Raw genomic sequence first — 17,037 nt, 5'->3', positions numbered from 1 at the left:
AAAATGCTGAGCTATGGCGCCTTCGGTTTTATTCTCCCTCGAGGAGACGCCCTCGCTTGATCGGTTCACTTAGGAACACGTCCACTGGTTCCGGTAGCTCGATCGGAGTAAAGCATGTCGTGGCGTGCCGCAACCAGGCGGCGTAAGTGTTGGGCACGTCGTCACTCCCCGCGTTCTTCTTCCACAAAGCTCCCAGTGTGTCGCCCATCACTCTCAGAATGAGCCCGGTGGCCAGCTTGAAGGCGAAGCTTCTCGTCAGGCATTGCTCCACAATCTCCCTGGCCTCCCTCTGGTCGGCCGTCTCCTCCTGCCCGTCAACGGGGAGGCGCAGGGAAAGCAGCTCAAACTGGCGGCGTCCGTCCCAGCCCGTGAGGCTGTTGATGAGCTGACTGCCTGTCAAAAAATCAATGGCGAAGACGTGTTCCTTGCCGTAGCGTGGCCCGTCCCAGCCAAGCGTTTCGTCAACCGTGCCCATGACCATGTTGATCGTCTGGCCTTGGAAGAGGTAGTCGGTCAACATGCGGCGGCCCTCGTCCAGACTAATAGTCCGGCCATTCTCCGTCCAAGTCAGGGCTACGTTGCCTTCCCCAGCCAACGGCAAGCCCTTGAACAAGGCGCTGTGATGCATACCTGCCGGGCTCGTCCGTCCTCCGTTTTCGCCCCAAAGCTTGATGAGAAATTCATGGCAGCGCTTGAAGAAGACATTGTCGCGCTTGCCAGCCATGAAGTAGTTTGTCACAGTCTGACCCTTGGCCTCGCCAAAGGTAAAGATTTCGTAGGGCGACCCGGCATTGGCAACGGTCTCGTTCCAGAGACGGTCCAGGTCGCCGATGGGCAAGACTCCCGTGTCGGCATAGAGGCCGCCGTAGCGAATAAGGAGGGGGAACCGCACCAGGTCGGAATTTACCTGTGCTGGGTAGTCGCTGCCAATCGTGCCCTCGCGGAACGCCGCAGTAAAGAGGGTTGGATCGGAAACGTCGAGATAGTTGGCAATATTCAGCGGCGAGCCTGGCTCACGGTTTACCACGCGAACTTTCCAGCCAAGCTTGCCGAACCGTCGTTGGTAGGTGCGGACCGTGCGCTGAGCTGTAGGATACATGTTCTCGTAACCATTGTGCCAGTAGAACCATATGTTCTTGTCATCCACGACGGGCTGATGCTGCGTCAAAGCTTGGTCCAGTTCTGCGTCGGCTCGCAGGTCGAGTTGGCTCGCAGGGATAGCGCGGAGGCCCTTGGGAATCTCGTAGCTGTGCTCGGTGCTCATGGCAAACTCGGACAATGAGACTTTGAATGATGGATTTGGTTACTCGGAGATCAAAAGTGTAGTATTGAAGGGAAGAAACGCTGGCCGCGTTTGCATGAGTGATAAGTAGGGGGGTGTTGGAAAGAAATAGACCAACACAGGGACCACTGTCAGGTGTGCAAACGAGCCTGAGCAGGAACGACCACAATGAGAGCCTGGTCTGAGTTGCTGTCCCCACCAACAAACACTAACTGTTGGGCCATTTCGGGCGATGATTCATTCTGAACAAGGTGCTTTGATAAATTAAAAACGAAGAGTGGCTCCAAGTCTCTTAAATCTACTGGCTCAAGTCTCTCTCTAACAGTCTCTGCTCCTGTAGCGATGTCGGGAGTCATCACATCCCCAACACACACGCAGGGCACGCAGGGCGTGGGGGTCAACCAACGAACGGATCAAAGCAGCGGTGTGAATTGCCGCGCGCAAAGGATTAAAACGCCAAAGAATGTGTATAAAGTTCCATGGCTAGGTAAGTTACTGTGATTGATTGCTATTGTGATGCTGGCTGCCTGCTCTTGGCGCTCCTCTTTCTCACAAATAATCCACTCGCCTTTTCCCGAACCGCCCTGACCAACTTGAACGGCAGCAACAAGTAGCCAACCACAATCTGGAATATCCACAGAGAGTCGGCCACCACCTCTTTCAGTGCCCATTCCAGCGGAAACGATCTCCTGGGAGAAGCCTGCACGACCGCGGCCGTTGATCCCGGGAAGTGCGCCGGCCCCTGGCGGCCGTTGGGCTGCACGAGCAGGTGATGGTCTTCGTGCTCGCGCTGTTGCACGCTGTCCTTTGTGAGCTTCTCCCGGATCAGCGAGCGCTCCTCGTCCGGCAACTCGCTCCACCAATTGTCCACCGTCATGAACATGTATTCCTGTATCCGCGACTTGTCCTTGACGAACGCCGGGTGGTGCATGATCGTGAGTACCTGGTCGATGGCCTTGTCCGCGTCCAGTTCGCTGTCGTCCCAACACTTGATAACCTCTTGCGCTGTCCAGTTTGTGGTGACGGTGGCGATGAGGCCCGCTGGCCTGTTAAGGACGTTGCAGAAGTGGTCCTTGGAGAGGTCGGAATGGCTGGGGTCTGAAGCGGAGGAGCCCTCATCGTAGACCGCTGCCGAGCCGGAAGACGCCGCTTCCTTGTCGACCCTAGCTTTGGCCGCGCGTAGGGTTGCCCTCAGCTCCTTGACGGACGATTCAATAACGACGCGCAAGGCCCGGAAGACCAGTTGGTTGGTCAAATCGCTCATGTCGGAGCTGGTATTTTCGGGGAATTCTTGGTCATCGCTCGCAGCTACCTCCTTCAACCACTTCTTCATTCTGTCATGAAAGAAGAACAAGGGCTCGAGAGCCTGCCATACAATAGAAGGGTCAACCTCGTGCTTCGGTTTCTTGGTTTCGGCGGAGGAATTTTCAGAAGAGCTGTCGGCGCCGCTCTCATCATCAGACGTGGTGGGCGAATCAGGCTTGAATTTCTGTAGTATCAAGTGCACCGCTTTTAGTTGACTTAAGAGAGGGTTGTTTTCCGTCGAGAAGGTTTGAATGGAGGCGATGCCTTTCTCTATCGCGTCAAAGAGCTGGTCGAAGGCGGTGGCGCCGTAGCCGAGATGCGTCTGAACTTCATACAGCGACCCTTGGGATTGAAGAATGGCCATATCATCAGCCTCCCCGAGAAGGCTGTGAAAAATATCCAGCATCCCAAACGTGCCCGTGACAAGAGGTGGCACTTTGCGGTCGCTTCGGAAATGCGAGGGGAGAGGGATGCGACAGGCATCACCAACAAAGGCAAAGACGTCCTTCTCCCCAAACTCTTGCAAGCAAAGCTCAATGTAGTTGCTGTGCGCGGCAAAGTCCTCGAGGGTATGGAGTGCGGCCCCGAGGTGGATGAAGGATTCCTTTTGCGCGGCATGGTCGCCGGCCCTACCGCGACGACCGAGGTCGATGGACTTGCGCAGCTGGTCGCGGACATAATCTGCAGAGGTTTCCCACGAGTTGCCCGTGTTTGCGATGTAGTTCTTCATGCCGCTATCGGGGTCAAACTCGAGTTCGACGGGGTCCACGGGCCCTCTTAGGCGGGGGTCGATGCTCTGAGCGTTGCTGCCGTAGCCGCAGGGGTTGTCAATGTGCTCGACGTGTCTGTAGCATCCCAGTCTCTCTCTCGTAACGTCGAACTCATCCGTCGCGTAGCCAAACTCCATCATGGCCAGGATGGAGACAATGGCGCGAAGGATGGACTCTGGGATGTTTTCCAGACATGTCGCGTCGACGACCTGGGAAAAGTCGCGCAGCCAGTTTCCGAAGTATATCTGCCGTCGCTGAAGCTGGGTGAAGCCGGTGTTGGTGATGAAGCTCGAGGGCAGGAAGCGCAGGACCTCTACGATGTCGCCATGGCGCCAGACGAATTCCTTGAAGTTGCTGCCATTGGCCACCGAGCCTGCGCCGAACGCCGAGACACTGGTAGCGAAGCCGAGGACCAGGAACAATAGCAGCGCGGGACGAGCGGCGCTTGGCATATTGGGGTGGGCAGACGCGGCCGCGGTACAAGTTTCGGCGCGTGTAAAATTGGGATGTTGATGGGAGGAAGCGATGAATACTCCAGTTCAAGTCTTGAACAGCGTATTCGTACCTGAATGAAATATTCCGACACGTCCCCACAATAACAGGCCCATGTGCGATCCGTGTCGTCATAAGAGGAGCTCGCTACTGTTGCAGCGGCCCATGTTCAAGCATCAGAAGTAACCTCGGGTTAAAAATTACTCCAGATTAATTACGGGAATTACGTGTGTTAAAGTTGAAGATAGAAAACAAAGCCTAATTCTGACAAGATCTGAGACTTGTAGCGACGTCCCTCCTGGTGGTGGGATCCCCAAAACCCACTGTAACATCTAACGTTAGTTACTTCCTGTGCAAGTATGTTCCTGAATTCTAGTTCTGTCAGACCGCTGCCTGATCCAGAATGTGTTTGTTTTGTCTTCCAATTACATTGAGAATCATCTTATCATTTCCGCACGTGGCCCAGAGCCTAGGAGAATATTCTCCTGGCGCTTTCATTGGCCGCCAATCCGTTCGTGAGCAAGAATGTGCCAGCAGCCGCAAGGCAGAAACCATCACCCAGTCTAGACTTGCAGACTTCCGCCTTGTCCTTGCACATGGACACGGCCGACGGCCCGCATCATGGCTGACCGACACTAAACAACGCGGCATCTCTCTCCCGCGTTGTGTAAACTAATGCATGCTTGTTCCAGCTGGGCGCCTCTCGATTTTGCCCAAAAGTGGCTGAGGCAGCTGCCTGTTCTTTTAAAGGTTCCTTGGCCGTAGATTTAGATGCCTTGTCACGCCTTTGATGTATGTCATTGGCCGGGAAGGCTCCGGGGAGCAAGTGCGTAACCCCAACACATTATCTGGGATATGAGTTAAGTCCCCTGGTGCGAGTGCTGTAAGGGTACTGCCACGAGCTGTGGGAAAGTCGTCTGGCTGGCTAATGCTGCCTCCTAACCGCACAAATGCAAAGTCTACTAGCTTCGGAGCTGTTCGTACATTTCGATGTCTGTATGTTATTATCAACTGCGGAATATCGCCATCACAAACCCCAACTTACACCGCCCGAGTTAATTGAGGCGCGGCGCAGCCTCACGCAAATGTGCCCAATTTGGTTGCGAGGCCCGCCAGCTGAAGAGGCGACGATTCGACTGCAAGCCACTTTACTTGTAGACGCGTGTATAAAAAGCGCCCAGCCTGCCATGAAGAAGTAACGAATAAACCCACTCTCTGTATTTCTCATCATCTCCCTTCGCTTTTTTTTACACACAACCTCTACAAGATGCAAATCCCCGTCATCCTCACCGCCCTGCTTGGACTGGCCGCCGCGAGCCCGGCGCAGGAGCTGCCCAGCGTCGAGAAGCGCTGCACCGCCGTGGGTCAGAACTGCGGCCAAGCGCAGGTGTGCTGCCCTGGGTCGGCCTGCAGCTACCAAAACTACCGGTGCACCGCGTACGGGACCGCCGGGCAGTACTGCGGCAACGCGGTGCCCTGCGCGGCCGGCCTCGGCTGCAGCACCTCGGGCTACTGCACGCCCTACGGAAAGGCCGGGCAGTACTGCGGCAACGGCGTGCCTTGCGAGGCCGGGCTGAACTGCAACTGGAAGGCCGTCTGCGTTTGAAGGACGGCTTCGGGCGGCGGGCTATATCGGCGACTCTAAAAAAAGAGAGCCAGTTGGCAAGGTTTAGGGTTGTCGGTTTCTTCACGTCCGTGGCGAAATAAGTGTATGGATTCAATGACCAGAGAAAGGGTGCGCACAAGCTTCAATTCCAACGCTCTGAATGGTCTCACAACAATAAAATTAGAAATTTGTTCACTTGCAAAAAGATCTAGTCACTTATAGAGAAGAATACTTCATCGTTGAATTAGGCTAAATCGTTGGAGTGCTACCTTGTTGGTCCTGTCCTGGATTGCCACTGGTGACAGCATCTTTCCTTACCAGCAAGTTTTACGGATAAGTACATGTATTATAAAAAAGTCGAATGACAATACTGAGCTTGTATAAAATGGTGTGGCAACTGTGGTCCAATCAAGAAGAGAGAATATCTCAATCCCATCGCCTTTGCTTGGCATTTGCAATTAGTGGACGGCGAAGTTTACAGTGGCGCCCTAGTGAAAATTTAGCCTGAGGACCCTTCACCTTTGCTTTCCTTATCAATCAACTACTTGCATTTTTGAAGATCTCCCTTATAACTCAGGCACCCGTGCAGCTTGCAGCGTGCAGCGTGCAGCGATGAAGTCTCCCATCCCCGACTATCTCCAAGCCGTGCTGGAAAACGCACGCTCCATCACGGGCGGCGCGCCCGCCAGCTACATCGAGACGCTGGCCAAGGCCGACACGTCCAAGATGGCGGTGGCGCTGGCCATGGTCGACGGCAACCTGTACTCGGTCGGCGACGACCGCGTCGAGTTCTCGATGCAGTCCATCTCCAAGGCCTTTGTCTACGCCATGGCCATTGAGGACGTCGGCCTGCCCAAGGTCCTCGACAAGATCGGCGTCGAGCCCTCCGGCGACGCCTTCAACCACCTCTCGCTGGAGCGCGGCACCAACCGCCCCGTGAACCCCATGATCAACGCCGGCGCCATCACCGCGCACTCCCTCCTGAAAGGCCGCACCGCCGAGGAGCGCACCGAGCGCGTCCTGCGCGGCCTCTCCCTCCTCGCCGGCCGCCCGCTGCGCGTCGACGAGGAGGTCTACCAGGCGGAGCTGCGCTCCGCCGACCGCAACATGGCCATCGGGTACATGCTCAAGGCCGCCGGCGTCGTCACCGGCGACCCCCAGGAGATCGTCCGCGGGTACATCCGGCAGTGCGCCGTGACCGCCAACGTGCGGGACCTCGCCCTCATGGCCGCGACGCTCAGCAACGGCGGCGTGCACCCCGTCACCGGCGCGCGCGTCATCCCGCAGGCCAGCGTGCGCCAGGTGCTGTCCGTCATGACCACGTGCGGCATGTACGACGCCGCCGGCGACTGGGTCTCCAACGTGGGCATCCCCGCCAAGAGCGGCGTCGCCGGCGGCATCATCGGCGCGCTGCCCGGCCAGGTCGGCATCGCGACCTTCTCGCCGAACCTGGACGAGCGCGGCAACAGCGTGCGCGGCGTGGCCATCTGCGAGAAGCTCTCGCGCGACATGGGCCTGCACATGATGGACGTGAGCCAGATCGCGGGCGCCACGGTGCGCACGGCCGTGGCCACGATCGTCGCGGGCGAGAGCGAGCCGGAGCACCCGAACAGGCAGCGCGAGGTCATCATCTTCAACCTGCGCGGGGCGGTGCGGTTTCCGGGGTCGGAGAGGCTGAGCAGGGCGCTGGTGCGGGAGCTCGGCGCGGCGGACCCCAAGGACCCGGGGTCGGGCAGGTACGCGGGGGCGTGCGCGGTGGTGATTTCGCTGCGGGACGTGTACTCGCTGAACGTGGTGGCGCGGCGGATCTTGCTGGAGAGCATCGAGAGGCTGGCGGTCGAGGAGCGGACGGTGGTGGTGGTGGACCCGACGGGGGTGCTGCAGCTGGACGAGTCCATCGCGATGGGCCGGGCCAGCCGGGCTCGCGTGGTCAAGTCGGAGACGGAGGCGCGGGACTACATTGGGGGGAAGGGGTGCTCGGCGGTGTTGATCCAGGATGGGTGGTGAGGGTCATGCAACATGGACTCGTTGCCGCTCCCATCTGCCCAGGTTGAAACAGCACGCCATCATCACCACCTGTTTAAGCGTCGCGATTCGAGACGCTGGAGTTGAATAGGGCACCGAGGAATAGATATGAAACATTAGATTAGAGCACTAGAACTATACCCACAATCATAGAAGGCAGGAGCAGATAGATGTCATTTTTCAAGCTCCATTGAGTCCCTGCGTGAGTATCTGGTGGCTGCCACCATGACGAGGTGATAATGCATGGCGCTGAAACACTGCAGGCAACTGGCGGGATCGGCTACGCCCAGGCTGCTTACAGCGCATCTGAAGGTGCAGAGTACAGATACGCTATTTCCAAGTAGCGTCTGCGGCCATCTAGAAGCAGGGATGCAATAAGGATATATTCAGAGTAACTGGATATAAAACAGCATAGCATTTAGAGTGGTGAAACTCGGTTCTAGAAGCAGGTCGTGAGGGTCGCTCCAAACGTGGCCCGGCTGCATGTTGATTGTCATCGCCCATGTATCTGATACATTAAGCCATGACTCGACGGGGAGAAAAAAATGGCAGCACAATATCAAGCCGGGGAATGACCAATTAATTAATGTGCGTAAATTTTAGACCGACAATCTTCTTTTTTTTTTTTTTTTTTTTTTTTACTGAAATATCCGCTTGCGTGCACTCGCGTGCCCTTGACTCGTTGGTCTAGTGACTTGACAGCGTGATCTGGAGTAGGACGCTATAGGACGCTGGACGCTGGACGCTGGACGCTATAGATGACACGCGACAAGCTTGCTAGAGGAGGTGGCTGCGGTCACCAAAACTGCACCAGAATGCAACGAGGCAACGTAGAAACAAGGAACGAGAAAAAGCCCCTGCACAACTCTAATCTGTAAACGTACCCGGGTTTTCCTGAGACGCGGGTGGTGTCAGCCGCTACGGGCTTATGCCACCGATCACACTCGGTTAGACCGGGACCAGCCACCATCTATCTACCTACCTACATACCTACCTACTGGGTTAGTCGTAGCGGTAGAATAGAGAGGTACCTAGCTATGTAGGCATGCTACTATCCCCCAAAAGTCCTAATTCTGTGCTATTAAAAGCCAAACCCAGGCGGCGCGGATGCACCGGAACCAGGAGCCACTGGCCGAGCGCCGCTGATGGCGGCCATGACACGAAGAGCAGCGCAGGTTTTTTCAATGTTTCCCCGTTTACACCAGACAAGATATACTATGCCATGCCAGCGTTATATGTCGTGATATATCCCGTCTCATGCGAACCCTTCCTTTTGGCGAGCCGGTGAACCTGTGCGTCATTTTCCCGCCAGCATGCCGCAACCTGCGATGTGTGACGGCGCCGCCGCCGCCGCCGCCGCCGCCGCCGACTGGCCCCCAGGCACTGTCAAGCTAGAAGAAGGTGAGTTTTTGTTTTTCCCTCGGAAAATTCACCAATCTGCCCAAATTAACCCAACGATATATCCAGGCGACCTCAAGAAACTCATCCTCCATCCCACGCCCACCTCGGACCCCAACGACCCCCTCAACTGGTCCGCCCCGCGCAAGGCGCTCAACTTCACCCTCGTCTGCCTCTACACCCTCCTCACCTTTGTCCAGCTCGACGTCGGCTTCACCGCCTGGGACCAGTACTCCGCCGAGCTCGGCTTCTCCGACGACACGCTCAACGGCTCCGCCGCCGCCAACTACCTCGGCCTCGCCCTCGGCTGCGTCGCCCTCGTCCCCCTCGTCCACAAGCTCGGCCGGCGGCCCGTCTACCTCCTCAGCACCCTGCTGCAGCTTGCCTCGTGCATCTGGTCCGCGCGCACCAGCACCGTCGGGGACCTGTACGGCAGCAATGTGATTTCCGGCGTGGGCGGGGCGATCAGCGAGACGATTGTGCAGATCACCATCGCGGACCTGTTCTTCGTGCACCAGCACGCGACGGTGAACGGGCTGGCGCTGCTGGCGACGTTTGCGGGCGCGTACCTGGGGCCGGTCGCGTCGGGGTACGTGGTGGAGGGCCAGGGGTGGCGCTGGGTGTGGTGGTGGTGCTCGCTGCTGTTCGGCGTCAACCTGCTGCTGGTGCTGTTCCTGTTTGAGGAGACCAAGTACGTGTGTCCCGGGTCCGGGGTGGTCTCCGCCGCCGGCACGACGGAGAACCTTGTCGAGGAGGGCGGTGATGCGCGGGCGGCTGCGCTCGGTACACCCCCGCAGCCCGCCGGCATCGACGCGTCCATTCCGATGAGGCCGCTGCGGCGGCGCTTCGCCTTCCTCACCGTCACCGGAGGGTCGATGCTGCACGACGTGTACGAGCCGCTGGTCATCCTGCTCACCTTCCCGGCCATCACCTACACGGCCATCGCGTACGGCGTGCTGCTCGCCTGGTTCGCCGCGCTCGTCTCCGTCCAGGCGACGTACATGTTCGACGAGCCGTACAACTTCTCGGCGATAGGCATCGGCCTGATGAACATTGCGCCCTTTGTCGCGTCCATCCCGGGCGTCTGGATCGGCGGCTACCTCAACGACAAGTCCATCGTGTGGCTGGCCCGCAGGAACGGCGGCGTGTACGAGCCGGAGATGCGTCTGTGGATGATCTTCCCGCTGGCCATCATCGCGCCTGCCGGGATCCTCATGTTCGGACTGGGTCTCAACAGCGTATGCGCACCGCCCTTTTCTCTTCTTCGCTCGGTTGCTGACTGTATTAGGGTGCTCCGTGGCCACTGCTTGCCGTGGGGTTTGGCATGTACGGATTCTGCCTCACCGCGGGGGGCGTCGTCTCGTTGGCCTACGCCATGGACTGCTATCACGATGTAAGTTCCCGTGCTCGTTTCGGGGCTCTCGTTGCTAACTTGCCAAGGTCATTGGAAACGCCCTCGTCGGCGTCACCCTGATCCGAAACCTCCTTACCGTCGTCATCTTGTTTGTGCTTACGCCCTGGCTGGATGGCATGGGGATCCAGGACGTGCATATTCTGATAGCTGTGCTGACAGTCCTCGTTCTTGTTGGGCCCGTCGGGCTCATCATCTGGGGCAAGAAGGCCAGGAAGAAGACGGCGGCCGCGTATAGAAGCATGGCCCAGCGACAACCGACCAGGCGAGACAAGGAGTGGCAGCAGAGCAGCCAATGATGATAAGACCACTACTTTTGCATGATAAAGGACGGGAACTGATTACATTATACCCAGGCGCAATTGATGATCTTTTCTTTTTTTTAAATAGAAAGCAAAATCCTTTTCAGTGCAGTTTTGAAACAAAGAAGAAAATTATCCACGATACGAGATCCAAGTGTAAAAGAAAATCGTGTTCCATACAAGATAAAGATAGATTTACGAAATATGCCTTGATCAGTTTGCGGCAATAATCTAGCTGCTGTCTGTCTTGTCCTCCCTCTCAAAGACGGGAGGCGGCCGCGGCACCCTTCTGAACAGGACGTATCGCTTGATGAACCATGGAACCTGCTCCTTCAACTCGTATCGCAGGAACGTCTTTGTCGGCACCGAAAAGACCTCTACAATGTGTGTTAGCGCCGTCTTGAAAGAAGACCAAATAACAATAACAATAATAATAATAATAATAATAATAATAATAAAGCTTGCAGAGGACTTACGATCGATTTCCTCCAGCGTCAGCTGCTTCGTCTCGCGCACGAAGCAGAAGATCATGGCCCACGCCACCAGGTTCAGGCCGGCGTAGAATCCAACTAGTGTGCATTAGTTTTGCTCGTTGCCCGAGGCAGGGTCGATGGACTTACAAGCTCCGGTGGATGTCATGACCGTCTTCATCCGCGGAAAGGTCAGGCCCAGAATTCCGGCTGTTGATCGGCGGTTAGTCAATGCAGCTAGTACACTTGCAAAATGTCGGATCCTCACCGAATGTATTGTTGATGCACACTGCCCACGCCATTCCCTGCTCACGCTGGATGGTAGGGAAGACCTCTGCCGAGTATTGGAAGGCAACGGGCCCCTCGCCGAGGGAGTAGCAGATGGTGAACAAGTAAATGAAGCTGTCGCAATATTGTCAGTCCTCCCTGATCATCCGGCGTGCCATCTCCACACTAGATTCAACTTACAGCACGACAGGGCCGATCCTGGCACCCTTTGGCCGCATGTCCATGGCCGGGTTCTGGTCGCCCTGCGGGGAGATGTGATACGCGCCGTTCGGAAGCAGCGACAGACCAGCGGCGAGCAGAAAGATGCACATGAGCGGGAATGTCTGCCAAGTTAGCCTTGCCATCATCTCAAACGCCGTCAGTCACAGAAAACTCACAATCATGGTCAGCGTGCGCCGGCCCTTGGTGTCGATCAGGAACAGCGTCGGGATCGTCGACACGACCTGCACCGCGCCATATCCCAGCGACGCGTACAGCGCCTCCGTCGCCGTGTACCCGACACTGCTAAAGATGCTGGAGCTGTAGAACGAAATGATGTTGATGCCGCACATCTGCTGCGCCAGCATCACCGTCGACGCGCCGTAGTTGGCCCTCCGGATCCGCGGCACCGCGAAGCAGTCCTTCAGCCGCGCAAAGTAGCCCGCGCCGCCCGCGGCCTTTTGCTCCTCCACGTAGTTGACGTACGAGTAGTAGTAGTCGCGCGCGGCGATGATGTCGTGCGTGCGCAGCTTCTGCATCGAGCGGAAGCCGGCGGCGAACTTGCCGTGCTTCATCAGCCAGCGCGGGGACTCGGGGCAGAAGAAGATGCCGAGGAGCAGGATGAAGGAAGGGATGAAGGCGGAGCCGAACTGCAGGCGCCAGGCGATCTTGCCGACGTCCTTGACAATGATGTTGGCAGCGAAGCCGAGAAAGATGCCTTTTACGGTGTAAGCTGTTTGGTGTTGCGAGGACGGTGAGGGTGAGGTTGGTCAGGACTTACCGATGACAACCCACAGCTGCCAGAACATGACGAGGGCGCCGCGGATGCGATGCGGCGCCATCTCGGCCGAGTAGATGGGCACGGTGGCGTTCTTGGCGCCGATGCCGATGCCCATGACGAACCGCGCCCAGAAGAGGCCCTGCCAGCTCTTGGCGAACGCGGAACCGATCGGGGTCGCGGTCAGGCACGCCGCCGTGAGGAAGATTTCTCCTCGTCGTCCGAGGTAGTGGTTGAGGGGATCGACGATAAACGCGCCACTACACCACAGGTCAGTCGAGACGACAACGACAACGAGCAAGATGAGGGGGCTCACATGAGACCGGCAGTCAGAAAAATGATGGAGTTGATCAGGCCGACGATCCATTCATCCCGTCCTTCGCCCGTCAGGCCAAACTCCTCGGGGAAGGAGAGGTTGGCGCCGTTGGCGCCGGTCTGGTCCCAGCCCTGGGTGGCGGCGCCGATGGCGCACAGGCTGATGGAGTACCACAGCATCTTGGAGCCGTGCCACTTGTGCGCGCGCTCGTAGGCGAGGGCCTCGCGCTCGTCCGGGTGCAGCTCCGACATGAGCGCAAAGTTGTCCGGGTCGCGGGCGACGAGCGCGGCGCGGCCGAAGAGGCCGGCGTGCTGCTCCATGCCATGGGCAGTGGCCCACTGCTCCGCGTCCTCGACGACGAGGGCCTCTGGTTTGCGCTGCGCGGGTTAGTCGAGGGGTGGGCGAACAATGTGAAAGTGAAAGAAGGTTAGGGGATTCTCACCCTGAGGGGGTTCTCGATGATGTTGTGGGCGACGGACTGGCGGCGACCACCAAGCTCCTGGCCCAGCTCCCCTTGACGAAGCTCATCTTCGGGGATGTGCTCGGCACGAGGCGCGTCCGGCGAGTCTATGGAGGTCTTCTTTTCCATGGCTGCAGTACAGGTGCTTGAGAGTATACTGCCGTTAAGGTGAGGACCACTCCAGGCTCGCAGGTCAGGCTGGGGGGACTGGGCTATTTATGAAGGTTGCAGCCCGCCGTTGTGAACGCTGCCTCCCCCAGGTTCTGCATCCGGATTTGCAACATTGCCGTTACATGGGGTCGCATCACGCACACAGACAAAGAATCCCCGCGAAAACGAAGGCTTGAACGAACTACCCACCCGCGAGGAGGCTGCCATTCGGCGGTGTGGTGTGGGGGTGGATAAGCCAACATGGACCAACTACTCTAGTCGGGGAGAGTTAGTAGAGTTAGTAGAGTTAGTATGGAGTAGTTGACTAGTTTGATCCTTTTGGCTGATGTGTGCATGTATTACTGCGGAGATTTTCATATGTCTGTCAGAGTACGGAGTAGTGCTGGTTGGTTGCCCTGCGACTTGCACCCAGTCGCATGCGGCACTAGGGAGAGACAGAGAGTACCGGAATAGGTCAGTGACTCGAGACAATGTCTCCGAGACACCCGGAAGACAATGCTTTGACGCATCCTGCCTGCATACTGCATATATCCCTCAGGAGGCATGGGAAGTTTTGTGGCAAATTATTGATTACAATTTTCCTCCTCGCCATCACAAATGATGCGAGGTGATGCTGAGGCTGGCGCATGGACAGGGAACCAGTCGGCAGGCAGCAGCATTTCCGAGGTGCTGATTGGAGGGCTTGTAGGGGCCAGCAGGGCGATCGGTGGGTTCCTGGCCACCAAGAACTGACAGTTTCGGCGCCTCCGACAAGCCACTGACGTGCCCTAGCCAGCCTGGAGATTTGCTCGCCTGTAAAGGTTGGGGGATTGGGGAGGGGGGAATGTGGGGGAGTCGGAGAGAACTTGGGGAAATCGAAAACATGGCTGGAAGCAGGACGGGACTTTGTTCCTACTGGCTCGCATAAACGCAGCAAGCCTCGACGCCGACGCCATCGCCCTCACCAACTTGGCCGGCAATGTAAGCCAACAGCATAATTGAGGCTTGTCAGAGCGCGCGTCTAGAATTCGGTACAAGAGGAGTCTGACTCGTGCAGAAGATTGCTGTCTGTGAATTTCACCGACTTTGCCTACATGTGTGCACTTTTCGAGTCGGCAGTTGGCCTTGCCATTGCGGTGAGGGGGGGTGATGAAAACGGAGGAGAGCTGCGTCACGAGATTGTGCAAGTCAGGATAGCGCCACCAGGGTACGGGACCAAATGTTTAACCCGATTCAATGGCCATTCATCTTTACCATCCATGCCTTTGATATTTTGCAGAAGTAATTGATGAATTTACATCTAGTGCGCGATAACCATGTACATGGTTGTGTAGGAAGGAAGCTACCCTAGAGAGCCCCAAACTCATCCACGTCCCAATGCAGCCACCGTATAAGCAAGCACCTCGTGTAGCAGTCATAGTCATCTCCAATTCAACCAAGTCTTTCTCTTTTATTCTCGTGCATCGTTCTTTATTGTCTGCAGCTTTGTGCGGGGCCGTTCTTCGGCTTCTAAACTCACGCACACTCGTCAGCGATGACCGCGTGTAAGTCAAGGACGAGGATCTTACCAACTCACAGTTGGAGCCGCCTATGCACCCCATCAAGGCACATACTTAGTAGCAGAGCTGTCCGAATCCGCAGACCATGGGAGGCACGCAGGGAACCTCGGCGCAGGACGCGCCGGGGCGGGCGTACGGGATGCACTTGCTGGTCTTGGTGCTGCAGGCGAGGCCCTCGCAGCACGCCGCCGTCGAGGCGCAGGAATCACCGTTGGCCGCGCAGGCGCGCTGCTCGAGCGGGCTGGCGGCGGCGAAGCCCATGAGGGCGGTGAGGACGGTGAGGACCTTGACCTGCATCTTGTAGAGTGTTGTGTGTGTTTGTGTTGGAAGTGAAGGATGAGGAATGATGATGATGATGATGATGATGATGATGATGATGTCGGATTTTCTGCTTCATCAACGGCAGATTCGCTGCCCTTTTATACATCGACGGCCCCGCAGAAGCAGAACTTGGCCGTTACATCACGAGCTGTCTCGTAACGTCGTAAACGAACTACATCAACAGCTTGCTTCACCTCGTTTACGGACCATAGGACCCTATTGAGCAGCTGCTGCTGCACGAGGCCCCGAGGATCCGTTCGACTTGTCGTCAACCGGCAGGTCGCCGGGGCCCCATCCAAGGAAACAAGAACGCGGAGTTGCGTTTTGCCAAGTTACCACTTAATAAGGTCAGTTAAGGTGCAGCGATCGGGAGGGAGGGGGAGGTTACCCCGGGTATTCACGCCAACGCCGCAGTACCCGAGCCGATGGCTTGTCTCGTCTGCCACTGTCACGCACCCTCTTTATCCCCGAGAGACATACATGCATAGTTTGGCGAAACCCTGGCAGGGTACCTGCGTGCTTCTTTACGTAAGTCGACGGGGGTGCGCACCACACTGGGCGGAGTGCAGCGTCAGTGCCTGGATACTGAGGTCCGCTGTCAAGTTCTCACCAAGATTTTGTGCTCGGGTATAGTTTCCTCAAAGTTATGCACGGCAATATAGACTAGGGTAAAAGCATATACGTCTACTGGGTATGTATAGCGTTGTGTTGTGCTGTGGACTCGGCGAGCCCACCACAGCTGAAGGGCGTGTACTGGGTATAGAGATAGAGCCCCTCTGGACAGCCTTGGCAAAAGCCACACAACGAAGATATCGCGGGATTGAAGCCACGAAACCTCGGGAAGGGCTGTAGCTGGGGGCGGATGTGCACAAGATTGACCAAGTTTTGCCGCCCATCAAGATGTAATTGCCTCAGAGGGGCGGGTTTTATGTATCCTTGATTCCGAGGATAAAATGTCTTTTCCTTACCTGGATAGGAAGTTCTGCAGCGAGCATAAAAATGCCCCGCTGGAAAAGGTTGTCGTCAAGCTAAATCGGTGGGCTGGACGCTTACGCTCGGCACTGGGCTCGCTTGGATCACACACAAATCTCACACATCTTATCAATCTCATCAGCAGCCAGGAAAATCCAAGAGTTGTGGTGGCTTGCGGTTAGACATGATCGCCCTTATTATTACAACAATCAACACTTTTTTATCCCCATGGCTCATATCACATCCAATAGCACAAAGATAACGATGCACTATCACGCACTTACACCGAGTTTACCGCGTCAAGAACCGTGCTTCTTCTTTTCCTTGCCTCTTGGACCGGACAGAGCCGACATATTCCCTTGATCTCGGCGATTGCGTGAACCCACCCGCCGCAAGACCGGCGTCCTATACCAGCTCGGCATTGCGGAAATGATACAGCTCACGGGCCTGAGGCTTTCGGACCCAGTGTCAGCTTGAATAGCATGAGCAGGCCCATCGGCCTCTAGCTTGCGGCGGGTTCCTCCCCGTGCGGTGGACACGGGGCGGTTGCTGCATTTCCGCCCTCCGGAGCTTTCCTCTCAAGGTGCCTTGATTTTTTTTTAAGTTCCCTGAGCTGAGAAGCGGGCGGGGCCAAGGCGAAAAGCCTCGTTATCCATGCAGGTGTGCATCTGCAGCGAGTGAAACAAGCCGCCAACTTTGCACGTGTGATTGCACTGTCCTCTCGTTTATTCTTCGCCCAGGGTGTATTCCTCATAACCAGAATTAATCTTCAACACTGTGCATTTATCCCATTTAGCCTGTTTCGTATTTCTCGTTCCAAGAAAAGCCGCGGCGGCCCCTCAGTCAGGCCATCTTATCAATCAGATAATCTGACGCTTGGACTCGACAGTCCCGCTTTTCATCAACTTATATTAAACGGCATTGGCATTTCCTC

General features: G+C 56.7%; 7 protein-coding genes across 7 annotated transcripts; 3 read left to right on the top strand and 4 right to left on the bottom strand.

The window, feature by feature from the left end:
- Nucleotides 1–28: 28 nt before the first annotated feature.
- ISF_09459 (Capsular polysaccharide synthesis) lies at nucleotides 29–1,264 on the bottom strand (the record flags this gene model as incomplete). Its single annotated transcript, XM_018853061.1, has 1 exon — nucleotides 29–1,264. The coding sequence occupies one exon, from the start codon at nucleotides 1,262–1,264 to the stop codon at nucleotides 29–31; it is 1,236 nt and encodes a 411-aa protein (XP_018699742.1).
- Nucleotides 1,265–1,790: 526 nt separating this feature from the next.
- Nucleotides 1,791–3,809, bottom strand: ISF_09458 (Heterokaryon incompatibility Het-C; the record flags this gene model as incomplete). The annotated part of the gene is made up of 1 exon (XM_018853060.1): nucleotides 1,791–3,809. The coding sequence occupies one exon, from the start codon at nucleotides 3,807–3,809 to the stop codon at nucleotides 1,791–1,793; it is 2,019 nt and encodes a 672-aa protein (XP_018699741.1).
- Nucleotides 3,810–5,116: 1,307 nt separating this feature from the next.
- ISF_09457 (hypothetical protein) lies at nucleotides 5,117–5,455 on the top strand (the record flags this gene model as incomplete). Its single annotated transcript, XM_018853059.1, has 1 exon — nucleotides 5,117–5,455. The coding sequence occupies one exon, from the start codon at nucleotides 5,117–5,119 to the stop codon at nucleotides 5,453–5,455; it is 339 nt and encodes a 112-aa protein (XP_018699740.1).
- Nucleotides 5,456–6,067: 612 nt separating this feature from the next.
- On the top strand, nucleotides 6,068–7,462 carry ISF_09456 (Glutaminase; the record flags this gene model as incomplete). Its single annotated transcript, XM_018853058.1, has 1 exon — nucleotides 6,068–7,462. One exon carries the CDS (start codon nucleotides 6,068–6,070, stop codon nucleotides 7,460–7,462), a length of 1,395 nt encoding a protein of 464 aa, XP_018699739.1.
- Nucleotides 7,463–8,793: 1,331 nt separating this feature from the next.
- Nucleotides 8,794–10,588, top strand: ISF_09455 (Major facilitator superfamily transporter; the record flags this gene model as incomplete). The annotated part of the gene is made up of 4 exons (XM_018853057.1): nucleotides 8,794–8,881; nucleotides 8,948–10,116; nucleotides 10,167–10,271; nucleotides 10,319–10,588. 4 exons carry the CDS (start codon nucleotides 8,794–8,796, stop codon nucleotides 10,586–10,588), a joined length of 1,632 nt encoding a protein of 543 aa, XP_018699738.1.
- A 234-nt stretch (nucleotides 10,589–10,822) lies between these two features.
- Nucleotides 10,823–13,230, bottom strand: ISF_09454 (plastidic glucose transporter 4; the record flags this gene model as incomplete). The annotated part of the gene is made up of 9 exons (XM_018853056.1): nucleotides 10,823–10,968; nucleotides 11,068–11,160; nucleotides 11,212–11,271; nucleotides 11,330–11,463; nucleotides 11,530–11,672; nucleotides 11,727–12,265; nucleotides 12,329–12,585; nucleotides 12,642–13,018; nucleotides 13,084–13,230. 9 exons carry the CDS (start codon nucleotides 13,228–13,230, stop codon nucleotides 10,823–10,825), a joined length of 1,896 nt encoding a protein of 631 aa, XP_018699737.1.
- A 1,634-nt stretch (nucleotides 13,231–14,864) lies between these two features.
- Nucleotides 14,865–15,107, bottom strand: ISF_09453 (Spider potassium channel inhibitory toxin; the record flags this gene model as incomplete). Its single annotated transcript, XM_018853055.1, has 1 exon — nucleotides 14,865–15,107. One exon carries the CDS (start codon nucleotides 15,105–15,107, stop codon nucleotides 14,865–14,867), a length of 243 nt encoding a protein of 80 aa, XP_018699736.1.
- Nucleotides 15,108–17,037: the final 1,930 nt, after the last annotated feature.

Source organism: Cordyceps fumosorosea (assembly GCF_001636725.1).
Source record: "Cordyceps fumosorosea ARSEF 2679 chromosome Unknown scaffold_50, whole genome shotgun sequence".
Lineage (NCBI taxonomy): Eukaryota > Fungi > Ascomycota > Sordariomycetes > Hypocreales > Cordycipitaceae > Cordyceps > Cordyceps fumosorosea.
The sequence above is the reverse complement of the archived record's forward strand: the minus strand, read 5'-3'. Positions and strand labels throughout refer to the sequence as shown.